Here is a 20662-nt window from a genome sequence, read left to right as displayed (position 1 = left end):
GATCCTTCCAAGCCCTGGATTAAAACAAAGGCATACTTGTATTTCAAGTCCACTTTGGGTGAAGCTGCTCATTGATGACATGGCAGATGAAGTGACTACGATGCAAGATTTCAACCCAATCTCCACCACCTCCTTTGTTTGTTTTTAAAGATTTGTTTATTTATTTGAGAGAGAGAGTGCATGCATGTACGCATAAGTGAGGGGAGGGGGAGAGGGAGAAAGAGACTCCCAGGCAGACTCCATACTGAGCGTGGAGCCTGACTCGGAGCTCGAGCTCACGACCCTGAGATCATGACCTTTGGCTCAACCAAAGCCAAGAGTCAGACGCTCAACTAACTGAGCCCCCCAGATGCCCCCACCCCCCGCCTTCTGAGTCTTGCACGCCATGACTGTTTGCTGTAGAATCTGCCGTATGACTCAGCTGATGGCTCCGGTTGTTTCAACCAGAATGAGAAGTACCGCCATGCCCTCTGCCCTCCAACAAGACAAAACAGTTATAAGCAATGTTGTTGGGGATCATGACTGAGTCAGAACACAGCTTCGAGTGCACCCATTCAGCTTTTCCTACGGAGACCCCTGGCAACTGGCAACTGAAATGTTCCTTCTGTGCTTCTCAATCAGCTTGCTTGAAGTCAGAAAACCTCGCTGTCCCCTGACTCCAAACCAGACCCTGCATCAGGCACTCAAAGTCAGAGTTAAGACCCCATTCCCACCCTCAAGGAACTTAAAATCCAACTCTAAAATCTTAGAAAAGAAGTTCTAGAAGAGTAGGTAACTTGTGCCAAGTTGCACTATTTATAACGGACTGATCCAGTATTGGAACCCAAGTTTATTCTTTAATTCAAGGCCTCTCGCTTTTTAACTATACCTCACTGTATCCCCTTTCCACGCTGCAATGTAATTATTTATAATTGTTTTTCAGTTGCAGCTATTAAAATTTATTTGGCTCTACCTAACTTAAGAGGTGATTGGCAGAGACATATATTAAGGCTTAAAAGCATATTATAAATGCTGAATATATTCACATATGTTAAATATATTTATATATTTAAAATAAAAATGAAATTGGTCTATCTCTGGGTGATTTAAAGGATGTTTATCTTATTTACAGTATTCTCTATTTTTTGTTTGCTAAACTGAGATTACATTGAATCTGTATTTTTGAAATGTTTTTAAAATAAAATATATATGGAAATGCTTTTTAGACTATAAAGTGCTAATAAGTATTAGCTACTGAATTCACTGGGTGTAATAAGACTCTTAATGCATGGATTAGGTTAAAAGCACATCTAATTAACCTTGATAGTTGACATTGATAAACGTGCCAGTGCTCTCAGAACTGTAAGACTGGTTTTTAAGATCATGCTATCTCAGATTAGGGGAGTCCAGCTTTGTCCAGTTTTATCTGTCTAGAAATGTTTGGTTGAACTATCTCATCTGTTATCAGCCACCTTCCCTCAATGGGTCCTTGTAGAAATCTGGTTTTAATGACACTCCATGTGAATTTGGGTTCCCAGCTCCTTGAGCATATGGATAATAACGAGCTTACTACTGGGCCAGGCACCCTGGAACTTCTTCATTTGGGATATAAGCCTTCTTTTGCCTCCTTAGAAACCAACCTCGGCTAATAAATGCCACTGCTGTTATCTCAAGAAGGCCTACCAATTTCCTCGCACAGACTTACTGATCTTTGGCCAACCAACCCTTTGTGTATAGAAGAAAGAGTCCCCTCCCTTTGGAAAAAGGAGGATTGGGCTTCCACAGGCATTCAGGAGATCAAGGCTGGTAATAGAACCTTCTAAGAGGTGTCAGCCTAGTACTTCTGGGCCTACACATTTATATATCAAGATAGCTGAAGGAATATATTTTTAATTTAATCTGAGGTTCCTTCTAGACACTTATTATATTGGTACATGCTTTCAAGCAGAGTGCTTTATAGCTGGGAGGTAAAATGATATTTTACAATAGTGCTATGATTTCAAAGGCACATTCAGTTGCACTGTTATCTCCCTTAATCATTACAGCAGCCCTGTAGAAAACTTATTACCTTCTTTGCAGTGAGGAGACCGAGTCTTAGAAAGCCAGGATGCGGAGTCCAAGATTCAAGGGCAAGACTCAATACCAGATCTTCTGACTCCAAATGCTGAGCAATTTCCACCACTTTTCTAAAATTAAAAAACTGACCCTGGATCACAGCTGAGCATGTATGGGGTGGGAATGATCCTAGTCACCATGAAGCCATCTACTGCAAAAAGGAAGAAAAGGAGAAGGGAAAGAAGCCAATGTCTACTGAGCTTCTACTCTGTGCTGGCTGGTTTATTTCTGCACTATTCCCTTAAATGTCATGTCTTTCTCCCATGTGATCAAAATAGAAATAAACAAAGATTCCGTTAGCTCCCCAAAGTCACATAGCTTCCAAGTGGCAAAACTGAACCGACAACCAGTCTTTCTGGTCCTCAAACACACCATCTTAGCACACTTCACACCTCATTACAACTCACAGTGCCTCTATGCACACGGCAGATTTTAAAAGGCTTAGCAAACAAATGTTCTGTGTTGTGTGGGGAGGCTGGTGTTCCTAAGGACACACACATATCCCTTCCTTTCCTCTGGCCCTCCAACACTGTTTTCTTTACCACACTGCTGACGTTTTCTTCTGCCCCCTCCCGCCTTGCAGCCTGCGTGGTGGTAGTTTCCGTGATTGAACAGCTTGCTCAAGTTCACAACTCCACGGTGGAGGCCTCGATGGAGAGACTCTGCAGCTACCTGCCAGGTAAGTACAGAAAGGGTCATGCAGCTGTGGGTCTGCTTCTTCGTTTGATTCTTGAGTCATCATGAGTGAGTTTATACCCTACAACTGCTTAGGGAGGAGAAAGTAATTGAGGTGTTTACGTGAGTTGGTATTTTTATGAGATTAATAGAAATTAAAACAAACACACACACACACAAAAACCACTCTAGTATATTTGTGCTCCCCAATGTTCATTTTCCATCATGGCAGGATGAGATTGCCGTAGACATTTATGGAATAAAACATAGAATGGCTAATTTTTGTTTCATGTGTTACATTTATAAGGATTTGCCCACCAACTGGGGTTCATTGCCTTAAGTACCAAGAAGGTCAAAATAATGAAAAAATGGATAATTTTCAGTGATTTATGTTAGTTTAACCGCCTGCACATTCCCAGAGGCACCCAGAGCCCTACCAACACAGAGCTTTGTTTAGGCTGAGAAGACAACTGATCTTAAAACCCTAACTGGGAAAATAATCTGGGAACACCCATGGATTTGAAGAGGATCTCAATTAAATCATTTACCCATCCTCCAAAAAAAAAAAAAAAAAAAAAGAAGAAGAAGAAGAAGAAGAAGAAAAAGAAAAAAAAAAAACACCTGATGATTTCAACAAGTTGTGGGGGGAGGAGTTAAGATGGCGGAGGAGTAAGAGATTCCGGAGCTCCTCTTACCCCCCAAACACAGCTAGATAGTTATCAAGTTATTCTGAACACCCAAGAAGTCCATCGGGGGATGGACTGCAAGTGTCCCGGTAGAAAAGCGACCACCTTTTGGGAGGTAGGAAGTGCGGAAATTCACCGGGGGAGACTGAGCTGTGGAAAAGGGGGCGGAGAGGGAGTCTGGTTGGGCGAGCTACTGCTAAGTATTAGAAGCCTCTGAACGCAAAATCTGAACTTTTAAGTTCCTTATGGTGGCAGATGAGCCTGGACTAAAGGGGCGTAGGTGGCGAAGAGGGACAGAATCCCAGGAGTGACAAGGTAGTCTGACGATCCCCTGGGTTTCAGGAAGAATGCGTGGCACCAAGGGGCGCCTGGGTTCCCAGGCATAGAAGCCAGAGGCCCGAGAGAGCGGCGGGACTTCTTGCAGGCTTCCCGCTATAAAGTGTGGACCCCCCGTCGGCCTGGGGACCCCTTTCCTGGGAGGGGCAGGCAAGCGTGGGGAGAATCTCTCCCAGGGGAACAGTGTGGTTTGAGGGGTGGGCGACCCCAAAATTTGGTTTTGAAATGCAGTCACATGCCAGAAATAAAAAGGCTTGGACACAGGCAGAGTGAATGCAGGGTTCTAGCATACACGGGGGACACAAATAGGGTGACTGTTTGCTTTTCTTTGAGGGCTCACAGAAGAGTAGGGGGTGTGAACTTTCAGCTCCGAGGCTGGAGAGCAGGGCGCCGCCATATTCATCCCGCACATCCGCGTTGATAAGCGTTCAGGGAGCAAAAACAGCGCCACCTAGTGGAGGCCAGAGCCCTGGCCACCAAGCCTCACCCCACTGAGCCCTGGAGAGGTGTTTCCACGGAGACAGGTCAGCCTGAGAATCAGTGCAGCGGACACTCCCGCAGCAGACCAGCATAAACAACTAGCTCCCACCAAGTTTATTATCATAGTGTGCTGCAAAGCTTCAGCTCTAGGGGAAATAGGATTGAGCTCCCTTTTTACTTGATTCTATATTTCTTTTATTCTTCTTATTTTTTCATTTTATAACACAAGAGACAAGAGATGTTGGTGAGGATGAGGAGAAAGGGGAACCCTCTTGACAGTGGGAATGCAAACTGGTACAGCCGCTCTGGAGAATAGTATGGAGGTTCTTCAAAGTGTTAAAAATAGAATTACCCTGTGATCCAACAATCACGCTACTAGGTATTTACCCAAAGGATACACAGGTACAGATTTGAAGGGATACATGCACCCCAGTGTTCATAGCAGCATTATCAACAATAGCCCAACTATGGAGAGAGTCCAAATGTGCATCAACAGATGAATGAATAAAGATGTGGTATATAGGGGCGCCTGGGTGGCTCAGTGGGTTAAGCCTCTGCCTTCAGCTCAGGTCATGATCTCAGGGTCCTGGGATCGAGCCCCGCATCGGGCTCTCTGTTCAGCAGGGAGTCTGCTTCCTCCTCTCTCTCTGCCTGCCTCTCTGCCTACTTGTGATCTCTCTCTCTGTCAAATAAATAAATAAAATCTTAAAAAATATATATTAAAAAAAAAAGATGTGGTATATATACAATGGAATACTCCTCAGCCATCAAAAAGAATGAAATCTTGCCATTTGGAACAACATGGATAAAGTTAGAGTATTATGCTAAGTGAAATAAGTCAGAAAAAACCAAATATATGATCTCATTTACTCTGTGGAATTTAAGAAAGAAAAGAGAGGAACATATGGGAAGGGGGAAAAGGAAAAAAAGAGGAGAGGGAAACAAGCCATAAGAGACCCTTGATAAGAAAACAAACTGGGGGAGATGATGGAGGTCAATGGAGGAAGGTGAGTGAGGGATGGGATAGATGGGTGATGGGTATTAAGGAGGGCGCTTGTTATGATGAGCACTGGGTGTTGTATGTAAGTGATGAACCACGGAGTTCTACTCCAGAAATCAATATGCATTATATGTTAACTATCTGAATTTTAAATTAAAAAAAAAAAGAAATAGAAATAGAAAGCATAATTAGTGAATTTGCAGATTTGGGTGGAATAGGTAATATGTTTGATGATTCAATCATAATTTAACATTATCTCCATCTTCTAGAATGAATAAAAATGATTAGGTACAAAAATACACAAGTTGTGTATTTCTCTTTCAATCTCAACAAAATCAAGAAAATGCTGATTCTGTTTCCTTTATAAAATACTATTAAGTGAACAATGACAATGGGTAAACTTCTTTGAGAGTCAAATTGTCATTGATTTAACGTTAAGAAACAAATTCATCAAGGATTAATTTTCTCAAAGTAAGAAAGCTAGACTAATGGCGGCTGTGTCTTGGGTTTATACAGCATGTTGTGTGAACAGCACAGAAGCATTTTCGGAGGATTTACTGCATTCAGTTTACAATATGCATTCACAAGCTAAATTTCTTGGAATTTAAACTAAAGATCAAGAGAGAATAAAACAGATGTGTTTACAATGTCCCAGATTAACCATTGCTCAGGTTTTGACATATTTACATCATCTTTCTTTTATGGAATTAGAATGTGGCAGATAAACTTGAAACACCCTTTGGCTTCCCCTCACCCCCAGTTCCATTCTCCTCCAATCTCCTTAGAGGGAACCACTCATATGAACTTGATGAGTATTGTTCTTGTTGAGCTTTATACTTTCACATTCACTTGTATGAATTCATAAACAATGTATGGTATTGTCCAGTGAATAATTTTTTAACCTGTTTTTGGTAAAACAAAATGTATTTAAAATGTTTGATATGTCTTTTAAGTCTATTTTAATCTACAAGTTTTCTTTCCTTCCCTTTCTTTGCCATATAATTTATTTGTGGGATTTGCTCTGTAGAGTTTCCCACAGCCTGGATTTTGCCGATTGCTTCCCTGTGGTATGGTTGAGTATGTTGCTGTGTGTTCTGTATTTCGTGAAAATTTGCAGCTAGATCCAGAGGCTTGATCAGACTCCAGTTTTATTTCTTTGGCAAGACTATAAATGGTGATGTTTTCTTTCATTGAGAGGCCATTAAATGTGGTTCTTCCTTTTTGTGATATTAGCAGCTGTTGATGCTCAATAACCCGATCTATTAGTTCATTGGGAGTTGCAAAATGGTGCTATTCTAATATAACATTCATATTATATATAGTGGTGGAAATGCATTAGAGACACTTCCCTCATCCTCATCATATTTTAAAGACATGTTCCCCACAGTCACTAATGATAATGTTTATAGTAGGAAAGTCCAGATACATTCCCGATTCCTTTGCTCTACTTGCCAGTTTTCAAATAATTCATTGCCTTTCTGTGATCATCCCACAGTAGTCAATCACTTTTCTTTAAAATACCATTATGAACTCTTGAATTTATACGTATTTCATAAGTTTGTTTTGTTTTGTTTCAATTACCATCCTACTGTAACTCAAACTGTCTCATGTTTGACCAGTGGGAACTTCAAGTTGGCTCCTGAGTCCCTTTGACACGAGTCTAAGTAACCTTTAATAGCTTCCTTACTAATTGATACAAGATGTTCTAGCCCTGTCTTGTGCTTTTCCAGCCCCAGGCTTGAAATCAATCATTTCTCTCAAAAGCTCTGGTTTCGGGGCACCTGAGTGGCTCAGTGGGTTAAGGCCTCTGCCTTCGGCTCAGGTCATGATCTCAGGGTCCTGGGATAGAGCCCCGCATCGGGCTCTCTGCTCAGTAGGGAGCCTGCTTCCTCCTCTCTCTCTCTCTGCCTGCCTCTCTGCCTGCTTGTGATCTCTCTCTCTGTCAAATAAATAAATAAAATCTTAAAAAAAAAAAAAAAGCTCTGGTTTCCATTATTGGGAAATAGTATTTTAAGACCACAATTTGGGTGTTCATTGCCACTGAGTTGGTCATTCTTTCTGGGTTTCTTCAGTAGACAATGCTAGAAAAAACACATATATTTACATATACATACATTTACCTATATTACATATAATTTTAAGACAAAATGTTTAGTGAGTTCATACTAACACTTCAAATTCAGGACTACAGGATTCTTTTCTTGACAGGATTTTCTTCTTAATCTCTTCTAAATCATATCTGTATCTCTTCTTTCCATACTTGAAGTCCTAATCTCAAGGGCAGAGGGATAAAATATCCCCTAATTACTCCTTCACCTTTCCCTCATTGCATATAGAACGTCTCAGAATGTCAATCCTCGTCCTGCTGCCATTCATATACTTTATAATCACTGAGAGCAGTTAACATTGTTGTTTGCATATACTTTTCCTGTTTCTCCACCCTTTCTAGTCATTGTACTATAGGCCCTGAGCATACAGCTATTACGGATGATACCATTCCCTGCCTGCCCTCACTCTGTCTCAGTCCCATCAACAACTATTTGATCCATGTTCACCACCAGCCTTTATGAGGATGTCTCTCTAGCTGAGCTGTTGTCTAAAGTTCATTCCTCAGGAGGGACTCATGGGAACAATATTCCCTGAATTCTTGCATGTCAATAGCTAGCTCTCTGTGCCCTTTACATGTGAAAATCCGTTGTTTTTCTGGATATGTAAATCCTTGGCACCCAATTTCTTTCCCTAAGTATCTTAAATGTGTCTTTAAAAAGCCTGCTGGTAATCTAATTCCCTTTTTCTTGTAAGTCACTTGCTGTTTTTGCCTAGAAATTCAAAGATTGCTTTTTCCTTTCTTCTCCAAAATTCAGTCATGTAAGTAGAATGTGTCTTAGTGTTAGTTGTTGTATGTTGATGTCAGGCACAGAGAATATTCTCAAGTACATTTTTTTATAATTTCAGGAAAGTTGTTTACTTGTTCAGTTTCATTGATTTGGTTTTCTTTTTCAGAGATTTCTAATATCCATATTTTGAATCTTCTCTGCCTAACCTCAATATGTTCCCTAGCTATTGAATAGTTTCTATCCCTTTATTTTTTCTCTTGAAAGTTTTACTCCTTTTCACCTTGTATTTTACTTAAGACATTAGCTATTGTGTTCAGTTCTTGTGTTCACTGCAGTTCAGACTTCATTTCTCTTATAATCTTGTATTTTTCCCTGAATTCTTTTATTCCATGTCTGAGTTATTCTAATTCTGATTTCTGTTGTTCTTTCACGATTTATAACATTTTATTAATGCTTCTTAGCTCATTACGAAATACTATGTTATTTTTTAATCCTTTTTTTGGGCTTGATTTTCTGGCATGCGTTTGCTATCTATAAGGATGTGATTCTGTTCCTTATTCTTTTTTTCTTATAATAACTTTGTATGGGAGTTGACCTAGATACATTTCTGTTGCTCATTTTTATGTGAAATTAGTTTTCCAAAACTCTTAAAGAGAAGTGGTTCAGGGTACTTTTCTAAATGCACAAAACTTTTTCTGTTGTTCCTATGTAGTGTTAAAACACACAGACACACAAACCACAGCAACTTGCTTGCTGAGAGAGTTTCTGACTGTTTCCCTGCCCACTTTTATCTAGATTTTCTCTTTCCTTTGCTTCTGTCCAGCTCAGTGTTGTTTCCAAACCCAGCAGTTTCTCCGCAGTATGCACACTGTCCTGTTAGGGAGCTCTGGCAGGTCAGTTTCTGCAATTTATAGATGCCTGGACAAGCCAGCCATCTTAGTCCTTCTGCCTTGAGCCTGTTGTACTCATCTGTCACAGGGGGCCAAACCCCTCCCAGTCTCAGGTCCTGTTCTTTAATTGGCCCACCATACTTTCTAAGCAATACCTATGGGCTATCTGGGGATTCCCCTACTCTCAGGTTTCTCTGGCATTCCATTGCATCCCTTTACTTTCTGCCATATGGACGTTAACAACCCATAGGTCTTGTGGCCATGAGTGGTTTATCCTTGCCTAAGTGTTTTGGGGTTCATGGAGATACCTACTTATGTTATAACAATTGTCCATGGATTTGGGGTTTTTCTATCCAGGAGCTCTTTTTCCCCTCTTAGGTAGAAATTCAAAGAAATCCCAAAATTCCTCTGCCTTCAACATTATCTCTCCAGAATCCTCCCCACGTGGGGTTTTGCTTTCATAGTAATGTCTACTGTACGTATAGCTCTACAACTTCTGTTTTTCACTCAACAGTATGTTTTTGAGATCTGTACATCTATGTTAAGACATAGAGACTTAGGTCAAGCCCCTTAATTACTCTACAGTTCTTCACCACATAAATGTCCCATATTTTCCTGACCCATCCCCCTATTACTGGACATTTACAGTGTATCATAAACCTTACTTTGCATTTTCACATCCCTGAATTAGAGAAAGAAGAGGAAAACATTATTACCATTTCACAAAACAGGAAAAAAAGTGAAAAACAGTCATAATTATCATTAAGATTTGTTTTGATTGGTTGTCATTTCCGTGTAATAGACCACACTGAAGCACAATCACCATTTGTACCTGGTGTTTGATTTTCTCTTTTTAGGCGAGGTTGTGTTGTTCAAAGATGAAAGGCTCAGTAAAAATCCTCCTTCCTAGTTGAGCCTGTCCTAATGTACTAGCAAAATGTAACACAACAGGGACCAAGATTGCTGGTCTTCAGGGTATGGTCTGGGCTCCTTCTGACTCAAGGCAGGACATTTCAGTGTCTGCTGAGGTAAATGAGAGGCAGAAGGTCAGATTCTGGTAAAATGAAAGTTGTTACTTTACCAAAGGAAGCAAAGTAGGTATTTCAGTTTCTAGGGTGGGTTACCTTTCAATTGAAAGAATTTCAAAGGATTAAGAATGTTGCTTGGGGTTATTTTCATTTTATTAATTAATGTTTTACCTCGGGATAAAAATAAGGTGCTCAGAGGTGCCTTGGGTGGCTCAGCGGGTTGAGCCTCTGCCTTCCGCTCAGGTCATGATCTCAGGGTCCTGGGATAGAGCCCCGCGTTGGGCTCTCTGCTCGGCGGGGAACCTGCTTCTCCCTCTCCCTCTGTCTGCGTCTCTGCCTGCTGTGATCTCTCTCTCTCTCTGTCAAATAAATAAATAAAATATTTTAAAAAATAAGGTGCTCAGTTCAGTAAAGGCTCTTTCATTTGACATACATTAAGTTAGGGTGGGCATTACTGTTTCCATTTTACGGATGTGGAAACCAGGGCACAGAATGGCCATGTAGATGGTAGAGGGTGACAAAGACACTTTGCCTCCTACCTCAAGACTTTTCCTTCTTGAAATCAAAATAGGCCTGAACCATAGTGCCTGCCTGAACCCCAGTATTGCCTCCTGTCTGGTGAGCCAGGAGAATGGGGGCAGAGGAAGTGAAATTATGGATTTCAACACAGAGATACTATTTTAAAATAGTATTGCTTTTACCTCCAAAGCAACACAAGCTCAGAAAACATAACTTTAGCAGACTGAAAGCATGTAAACAACATTGTTGAGAATAATCACTCAGTAAATCATGTTGGCCTTTTCTTGCCTGAGAAGACTTTTTTTTGAATTTTGCAAAGCATTACTGACCTTCGGTTTCACCTGCTGCTTTTGCCTCTGGCTCTCATTAGTAAACACCTTGGAAGAATCTCAGAATTGTTAATGAAAAAATGATTAATGGAATCATTCTCCCTAGGGGTGAGCAGACTTCTATGCCTTGAGACCCTTGCTGGAACTTCTTCTGGGGTCACCTCTGCAAAAATCTTATCTTCGTGGAATATGATAGCTAAAAACTCGTGTAGATTGAAAATGAGGAAGGCAACTCTCCTCGTGTTCTGGAGATTCTGTAAATCGATGAACAAGCTAAAAAACACATAGCCTCAAAACTAGCTGTGTGGTCAGTTAATCTCCCTGTGCTTCAAATTTCTCACCAGTACTTAGTCTGTCACTGACCCTGTCATACTTGGAGTTGACGAAGCATCAAATAAAATGTCCTAAGTACACCTGACAGTCATGCTGCAAATAACATGGCTTTTGGAGGAAAAAATACAGTCTCTAACCGAACCAGATGGCTGATCTGTGACTTGGGGCCTTAAGCTCTCTAAACCTGGACGTTCCTCCCTATACAACAAGGGTAAGAATAAACACTCCCTCAAAAGATTCTTATGAGAAACTTCTTCACGGTAAATGTGAAGGTGAATGTGCTTGGTGTTATTTACATACACTGTGTACATCTAAGTATGATGACTGCTCACTGGCTCCTTTTTAACCCTTCTTTGCCCTTGAGAATGGCCACAATTTTTTTTCTCCTATGCTGTTCCAAGTCTGACTCTGTAGAAATTAAATGCTCTTGTACCTTCCTGGTCACAGAGAGTCTAACTGTATACTTTAAGTCAGGTGACTAGCAATATGTGAGCAACTTTGTTTTCAATCACTAATGGTGAGGTTACAACTGATCATGGTGACTAGGCTCTATCTGGCTTGTTCTGGGGCTTTGCATGTCTCCACTCTGTACCCTTCTGTGCTAATCTAGAATTTAGCTGTCAAGGGGCCATCTCATGCTTCAGACCAGCCATTGCTCCAGGAGCCCCTCACTCTTAAGCATCATAGAATCCATCTGAGAAATGATCACAGAATCCGTTCAAGAAATGGGTCATTCAGATGGCCCGACTCAGAGAGCGAGGGGAAACTTGCAGCCACTCATTTCAACTCGAGCAAAATGAGGTTCCAAACACACACACACACACACACACACACACACACACCAACGTCTTTTATTTTACCAGAGAGAAAGCAAATTTTCTCTTCCGAGAAGTACTGCAAGAGCAAACTATTGCCCAGCTCTCAGCTAAACTAGTTCTGTGTCAGGGTACTTGAAACTTGCTGCCAGAGCGCTTTGCCGATTCATGTAATTACCTAATTCTCCTAAGTTCCTAGATGGTCTAGTAAAGAAGACTGAATCTCTGTCCCACCTTTTTCAGATGAGGGAATTGAAATCCAGAAAGGGTAAGCAGTCAAAAGTCAGAGGCAGGTGGACAGGTGTTGAAATCCGATCTCTGAGTCCTAGGACATCCGAGGTTCTCGACACTCTACACTGCAGTGCCCCGACAAGGAGCTCCCTGTAGGAAAGGGGAGATGTTTTTATTTTAAAACAGGTATACTGAGGTATAATCACATACCAGGCAATTCACCCATTTAAAATGTATATCTCAGTGGCTTTTAGTATATTCCCAGAGATGTGCATCCATCACCACAAATTTTATTTATTTATTTTTATTTTTTTAATTTCAGTGTACCAGAATTCATTGTTTATGTACCATACCCAGTGTTCCATGCAATACATGCCCTCCATAATACCCACCACCAGGCTCACCCAACCTCCCACTCCCCACCCCTTCAAAACCCTCAGATTGTTTTTCAGAGTCCACAGTCTCTCATGGTTCATTTCCCCCTCCAATTTCCCCCAACTCCCTTCTCCTCTCCATCTCCCCATGTCCTCTGTATTATTTCTTATGCTCCACAAGTAAGTGAAACCATATGATAATTGACTCTCTCTGCTTGACTTATTTCACTCAGCATAATCTCTTCCAGTCCCATCCATGTTGATACAAAAGTTGGGTATTCATCCTTTCTGATGGAGGCATGATACTTCATAGTGTATATGGACCACATCTTCCTTATCCATTTGTCTGTTGAAGGGCATCTTGGTTCTTTCCACAGTTTGGTGACCGTGGCCATTGCTTCTATGAACATTGGGGTATAGATGGCAGTAGTGCAATTGCAGGGTCATAGGGAAGCTCCATTTTTAATTTCTTAAGGAATCTCCACACTGTTTTCCAAAGTGGCTGTACCAACTTGCATTCCTACCAACAGTGTAAGAGGGTTCCCTTTCCTCCACATCCTCTCCAACACACATTATTTACTGTCTTGTTAATTTTGGCCATTCTAACTGTTGTGGTTTTGATTTGAATCTCCCTGATGGCTAGTGATGATGAACATTTTTTCATGTGTCTATTAGCCATTTGTATGTCTTCATTGGAGAAGTGTCTGCTCATGTCTTCTGCCCATTTTTTGACATGATTATCTGTTTTGTGTGTCTTGAGTTTGAGGAGTTCGTTATAGATCCTGGATACCAACCTTTTGTCTGTATTGTCATTTACAAATATCTTCTCCCATTCCGCGGGTTGCCTCTTTGCTTTGTTGACTGTTTCCTTTGCTGTGCAGAAGCTTTTGATCTTGATGAAGTCCCAAAAATTCATTTTCGCTTTTGTTTCCTTTGCCTTTGGAGACACATCTTGAAAGAAGTTGCTGTAGCTGATATCAAAAAGCTTACTGCCTATGTTCTCCTCTAGGATTCTGATGGATTCCTGCCTTGCATCGAGGTCTTTTATCCATTTCGAGTTTATCTTTGTGTGTGGTGTAAGAGAATGGTCGAGTTTCGTTCTTCTACAATTTGAATACTTTTTATTTCTCTTTGTTGTCTGATTGCTGTTGCTAGGACTTCTAATACTATGTTGAACAAGAGTGGTGAGAGTGGGCATCCTTGTCATGTTCCTGATCTCAATGGGAAGGCTGTGAGGTTTTTCCCATTGAGGATGATATTTGCTGTGGATTTTTCATAGATAGACTTTATGAAGTTGAGGAATGTTCCCTCTATCCCTATACTTTGAAGCGTTTTAATCAGGAACAGTTCCTAGATTTTGTCAAATGCTTTTTCTGCATCAATTGAGAGGACCATGTGATTCTTCTCTCTTCTCTTATTGATTTGTTCTATGACATTGATTGATTTGCGAATATTGAACCATCCTTGCAACCCAGGGATGAATCCCACCTGGTCATGGTGGATAATCTTTTTAATGTGCTATTGGATCCTATTAGCTAGGATCTTGTTGAGAATCTTAGCATCCATATTCATCAGGGATATTGGTCTGAAATTCTCCTTTTTCATCACCACAAATTTTAGAACATTTTCATTATATGGAAAAGGACCCTAGCACCTCTAAGCTTCGCCACCTCAAATATCTATCTTCCAGAGACCCAAGCAACCACGAGTCTATTTTCTGCCTCCACGCATTTGCTTCTTCTGTATATTTCATATAAATACAATTACGTCTTTTTCACTTAGCATAATGGTTTTACTGTCCATGTTGTGGCATGGAGCAGAGTTTCATTACTCTTTGTAACTGAATAACATTCTATTGTATGGATATAACCCACTTAGTTCATTCATTCATTTGTAAATGGACATTAGGGTTGAATTGTTTCCACTTCTCAGCTATTTTAAAGAATGCCACTATGAACATTCATGTACACATTTTGTGTGGATGTATATTTTTTATTCTTTTGAGTATATAACTATAAGTGGACTTGTTGGATCTTATGGCAACTGTATGTTGAACCATGTGAGGAACTATAAGGCCATTAACCAAGTTGGCTGCACTGTATTCTGTTCCCACCTGCAGTGTATGAAGATTCTAATTTCTCCACATCAGTACCTGCTAATCTGTTGTGTTTATTACAGCATATCATAGTGGGTGTGATGTGGTATCTTTCTGTGGTTTTGATTTGCATTTCCTGAATATTTAAAGAGGTTGAGCGTGTGCTTATTGGCCATTCAAATATCTTCTTTGGAGAAAATCAATTTAGAAAATCTTTCCCTAAGTGTTTGGTACCATTCCCCAGTGAAGCCACCTGGTTCTGGGCTCTTCTTTGGGGGAAGCATTGGATTACTAATTCAATCTCTTGTTATACATCTATCCAGATTGTCTATTCTTGAGTCAGTTTTGACATCCTGTCTTCCTCAGAATTTGTTCATCTCCTCTAGTTATCTAATTTGCTGTCATCACATGTCAAAGTAGTCTTTTCATTTCAGGAAGGTCAGTGTGGGGATATGGTTTTAAGCTCCTACTCCAAAAGCACAGTGTGTTTGAAGTTCATGCTTTATTGTAGGAAAAAAAAAAAAGTCCTATCAATAGATATATCAGAATACAAAAGTACTATTTACATTATTTACTACTGAGTAAAAATGAACCACTGGCGAGCGTTCCCCATATTTATGCTGTTCTTTCACTACCTGCCCTCCAGGCAAGGTGTGTGTAGCCCCGTTTGAGTTAAGCATGACAAGATAAATTCTCATCAGGGAGAGATTCCCATCTTTTCCCAGGATAGCCCATCTGTCCTAATTGTGCTAAGGTTCTAATTCCCAGGGTTTCACAGTGGACTCACAAACTGGAAAAACAGGTCCAGAGAGTTCATAGGTTTTATTGTGCAGATCAATCCACAAGGCATCCCTGTACTGTTATAGTGGAGAGGAAGGAGATTGCTTTGTTAATGTGTGTGTGTTGGTGGGGGTCGGGGTTCTGTGTGTTCTCTGGGGTAGATAGCAGTGCAGGGATCTTGACAGTCTCCTGTCTCTGGAATACCAACACCCAAAACCAAATAGCCTAAATGCAATCTTTTTTTCCATGAATGAACACAAAAGAAGAGTATTTTTAACAAAGCTATATTTCAGCTTGCTTACTTCAACGTGAGTCCTGTTTCTTTTATTTCAACAAAGGAGAACTTCATCAACATTCAGATGTTCCTTGCTGTACAAAAGAAAATAAAACCCAAAAATGTAACTGTATTTTTATAATAAACTGGTGATCTTTATCATGTACGGTAAACAAAGTGGCATTCACATAATCCTAAAATGAGGTTTTAATGAATACATTAACTGTAACATTTTTCCTAAACCCTTATAATTAATCACTTGAATTAATGCTAAATTAATCATTCAGCATCAGTTCCTAATAAAGATGATTATTTTTAACTCATGTGTTAAATTCATCAGAATAAAAAATAATCTATTTCCCCTTCTTTATTTCTTCTTAGAAAAACTGTTCTTGAAGATGACCTGCTATTTAGTGATAAGAATGTTTGGACCGGACCTCATAAAACTGTGAGTATGCTGGCACAGTAACCTGGGTCCATGGTTGGGACGTGGGGGCAACAGGAAAGCTGCCAGGCAGCTGGTTCCACTTCCAGCAGGATGTACTCACTGAACAAGGGCTTGAGCTGTATTCCTGTTCTTATTAGTAGTGGAGCATTCAGACCTGACTCAGATCGGTTGTCACTCGAGGCAAAGGCTCCCCTTGAATTACAGTGTGGCACCTAGCTCGATTTCTCTTCAAGAGCATCTCAGAAGGAATTTTACCAATAAGTAACCAGATCCTACTGTCTGGACCTAAGCATTTAACCCTTTCTCCTGAGCTCCCCAAGGAGCCCCAGCCTTTCCCTTCTCTTCCAGCTCCGGTCCCAGGCTGTGTTCTTCCTAGGCTCTTCTCCTTTCTCCTTCCTGGGAGAGGGTTTCCTGGCCCTCTCCATTTCCCTAGCCCCAGCCCATGCCTCTCAGGTTCCCGCATGCATGTCATTGTCGTCAGTCTGTTTCCTTCTGTCTCTTATGTTTCTTTCTATTTTGAGCTCAGGTGCACTGAATCAGATAAATGATGTTCCTTCCTATTCACGGCATTTTCTCATCAAGGATCCATACATGGCTTTCTTACATTTATTATTTAGTTACTTAGTTACTTTGAATAATGTAATTAGCTTTCCAAACCCACCACCCAAAAAACTAAGTCTAGGACCTTAGTTATAATTTACTCTAATAATCCAGTTCCTCTGTCATTCTCATGCTTTTCTCCTTCCAAGTAATAATCTCCATGTTCATCTTTCTCTTGCTTTCTTTTTTTGTAGTTTTTGTATATGTGTATATATACTTACGTTAATATATATTATGTTAAATTTATATATATTTATTTATGCTAATAAATATATGTAATATATTTATATATAAATAACAATAAATATAATAAATATATGTAATATACAAATATATGCAATGTCAATAATTAGTATATAAGAAATATGTCAATAAAATATAGAAAATTAATCTTAATCAAATGTTATTGGATTAATATCTTAATGATTAATCATTATAATTAATGATAATATAATTACATAAAATAATTAGAATTTTACTACATTTATTATATATATATTGCTTTAAGCCATATTTTAGTTATTTCTTTAATTTATGAAGTGGGTAACACAATGTATATAATCTTCTGGGACATACCACTTAGATTTATATGTCTAAGTTTCATCTATAACATAACCTAGTGTTGTTGCTGTAACTCATTCCCTCTGACTATATAGAATATTGTGCCTCTACAAGAGTCTGTTCCTTCACTCTTCCAATGATGGGTTTTTGGGTTGTTTGCTGGTTTTCTCTCTTGTCAATGATATGATGAATATTCTTATGTGATTCCTCTTTTATATGCCATTAGCCTCAAAGCAGAGAGTCTTGGAAGCATCATTCCCCACAGCTAGGTAGCCTAGAGTGGCAGAATATTAAGGACAAGAGGAACTTAAAATCATACAGTCCACAGTGGTCATGAGTGCTTGGTCATGCTCGGCACCTGCCTCTATCAATATATGCCTCACTTTGTTATGGTAAATGATTTCTAATGACCCCAGACTGTGAGTATTGGGAAGGCAGGAACACTTTCTTTTTAACTCATACTTCTATTACTGTCCCTGCCTCCTAACTGGATTCTAGGCTTCTAGGTCTGCCCATTGGCCTGCAAGCTGACAGTCCACATTCTAGCTGGCCAGTATCTTTTAAATGCCAAACTAATATGGCACAAATAAGAAATTCTTCAGTCTTCATGCCTTTTGCAGGATTCCTTAGTGACATACACAGGGCTATTTATAAATCAGTCCCTGAGGACGTTTTCAGATTTATCCTTCCGTACTCCAAACCACTTGTAATTCTCCACACACACACCAAATGTTTTGGCCTCAGGACATTTGCATAAGATGTTCGCTCTGCTTGATGCATCTGAAACCCCTACCCCAGACAAATTCTACTTCTTTTTTTTTTTTTAAGATTTTATTTATTTATTTGACAGAGAGAAATCACAAGTAGGCAGAGAGGCAGGCAGAGAGAGAGGAGGAAGCAGGCTCCCTGCGGAGCAGAAAGCCCGATGCGGGGCTCGAACCCAGGACCTGGGATCACGACCTGAGCCGAAGGCAGCGGCTCAACCCACTGAGCCACCCAGGCGCCCCACAAATTCTACTTCTTTAGACCTCAGCTCCAGGGTCACTTCCTCTGGAAGCTTTCTTGACCCTTAGTCTGCAGACTAAGACAGACATGTCAACTGCCGCCGCCACCACCACCACCACACACACACACACACACACACACACACTCTCTCTCTCTCTCTCTCTCACTCACTCCTAGGACCACATGCAAACCCCTGGCACAGCACTTACCCCACCTTTGTGTAAAAGTGTGGACTTTTCTGAGTCGCTAACTAGATTGAAAGCCTTATGAGAGCAAAATGCTGAATATGTGGAAGGAAGGAAGGAAGGAAGGAAGGAAAGAAGGAAGAAAGGGAAGGAAGGAAGGAAGGAAAGGGAGGGCGGGAGGGAGGGTGGGAAGGAGAGAAAGAGGAAGGGAGGGAGGGAAGGAGGAAGGGAGGGAGAGAAAGAGGGGAAGAAAGAGAAGGCTTTGAATCTTCAGGGCTTGGTGCTATATTTGAGTCTTCGGTATATATTGAAGGTCTTCCATAAATGCTTGTTTAATTAATTATTTTAAAAGAACAAAAGTATCACTACAGATGAGCTAGGAGCTATGACTAGACTACTCCAAAGAAATAGGTTGAACATATTAAATGAGAAAAGGAAAAACTTTTTAGCCTATTCATTGAATCTGCTTATATACCTAGTATAAGCCCAGTGCTCTGGGGGAAATGTCAGCTTGACCAGAGAGGTTCTGCTGGGCCTAGATCAGGGAACCAGAAAGGTAGGTGGGAAAAAATCACAGAAGCTAAAGAGGGCAGGGCATGCGGATACCCAAAAGGGGGAGCCAGAGATTAGCTGCCACATGTGCTGGGAACAAAAGGGCTGTGGCCTCAGTTGGTTGAGAAACCCATTGCTCTTCTGTAGCTGCATGGAGAGTGGCAAGTGCAGGAGACATTTAAGCACAAGGATCAGAAAGGACAGACAGACACTATACTAGGTACTGCAGATGTGAACTGTACAAGGGACAGTCCCCACCTCAAATGACAACAAATGAACACAAGGTGTTAGAAAAGAATGGTGCCAGCAAACCACCAAAAGAGGACCACACCCTGAGTAGGTGTTGGGGAGGGGAGGACATTTTTCCCTGTGAGATGACTCAAAGTACTAAGATGACAAATTCTCATTAGTATGGGCTGGGCCATTTGAAGAAGACAAATGTAGTAAATCATCACTCTTCATGGTTCAGTCCACCATTAGTTTGATTTGTGAGTAATTTTCCAGTACTCAAATTAGTTGTTTGCTGATAGACATTTCTTCTCTTAGAGTGTGCCCTTCTTACAACTTTTTTTAATCAATCACATATCGTTTTGGGTTGTTATAGATGCTGAAAATGACAACCTTATGATTTAGTTCTACCTGAATTTCAGACTTCCAGTATTAAATGTGTTTCCTAACCCAGAGGGCATCCCTCCTCATTATTTCATACCAGTCAATTCTCAATGATTCATGAACTAATTATTCAGCAATTACATTTCCTGCCCATTGGCAAGCCACAGGATGTTTTTGGGAAATGGGACACCTGAGCATTCAGACATTCCTCCAAGAACCTGGGTTGTGCAGGGAGGGACTACTTCCAGGAGCAGCCAATCTTAGTCAGTGTCAGGACCTTCTCTACTTGGTTTTGACTTCCATCGTGCCATTTGTTGCCATAGCAAGGCTGATGCTTGTCTTCTGTACATCTCACCTTGCTTCCTGGGATTTATTTATGCTTGCCTCTAAATCTTAAGCCCTTGTATTCCAAACCTAGGAATTCTCAGAGATCAGGAGAGGCCTAAACTACTGACATTTTTTAGAAGAAAATGTGTAACAGGGTTTATAACATAGTACACCTTAAATGTAATTAATGTATTGTTTAGACACCCAAAATACAAAGCAATATCTGTGCCATTCACAAGATAATTACAGCAGTACCCCCTTATCCAGAGGGGGGTACATTCCAAGGACCCCCAGTGGATGCCTGAAACCAGACAGTAATGAACTATATATACTATTTTTTGCTATACATACATCCTTGTGATAAAGTTTAATTTATAAATTAGGCATAGGAAATAATTAACAAAAATAATAAAATAGAACAATTATAATAATACACTGTAATTTAAGTTATGTAAATGTGGTCTCTGTCTCTCTTTCTCTCTGAATGTATTTATTGCACTGTACTCACCCTTGTGATGATGTGAGATGATAAAATGCCTACATGTTGAAATAAAGGGAGCTGGATGACAAGGCATTGTGATTTAGAGTTAGGCTAC

The 20662-nt window shown here is 40.3% G+C and overlaps 1 protein-coding gene across 4 annotated transcripts in view; it reads left to right on the top strand.

Moving 5' to 3' along the window:
- Positions 1–20662, top strand: part of AOAH (acyloxyacyl hydrolase) — a 163141-nt gene that overhangs the window by 16819 nt on the left and 125660 nt on the right. For all 4 annotated transcript variants that reach the window (XM_047695588.1, XM_047695589.1, XM_047695590.1 and 1 more), the window contains 2 exons: positions 2678–2773; positions 16158–16224. In XM_047695588.1, coding sequence (XP_047551544.1) covers positions 2678–2773; positions 16158–16224 — 163 coding nt within the window. The remainder of the gene's footprint in view (positions 1–2677; positions 2774–16157; positions 16225–20662) is intronic.

The sequence above is a fragment of the Lutra lutra genome, chromosome 11 (genome assembly GCF_902655055.1).
Source record: "Lutra lutra chromosome 11, mLutLut1.2, whole genome shotgun sequence".
NCBI lineage: Eukaryota > Metazoa > Chordata > Mammalia > Carnivora > Mustelidae > Lutra > Lutra lutra.
This window is presented reverse-complemented; position numbering and strand designations above follow the sequence as displayed.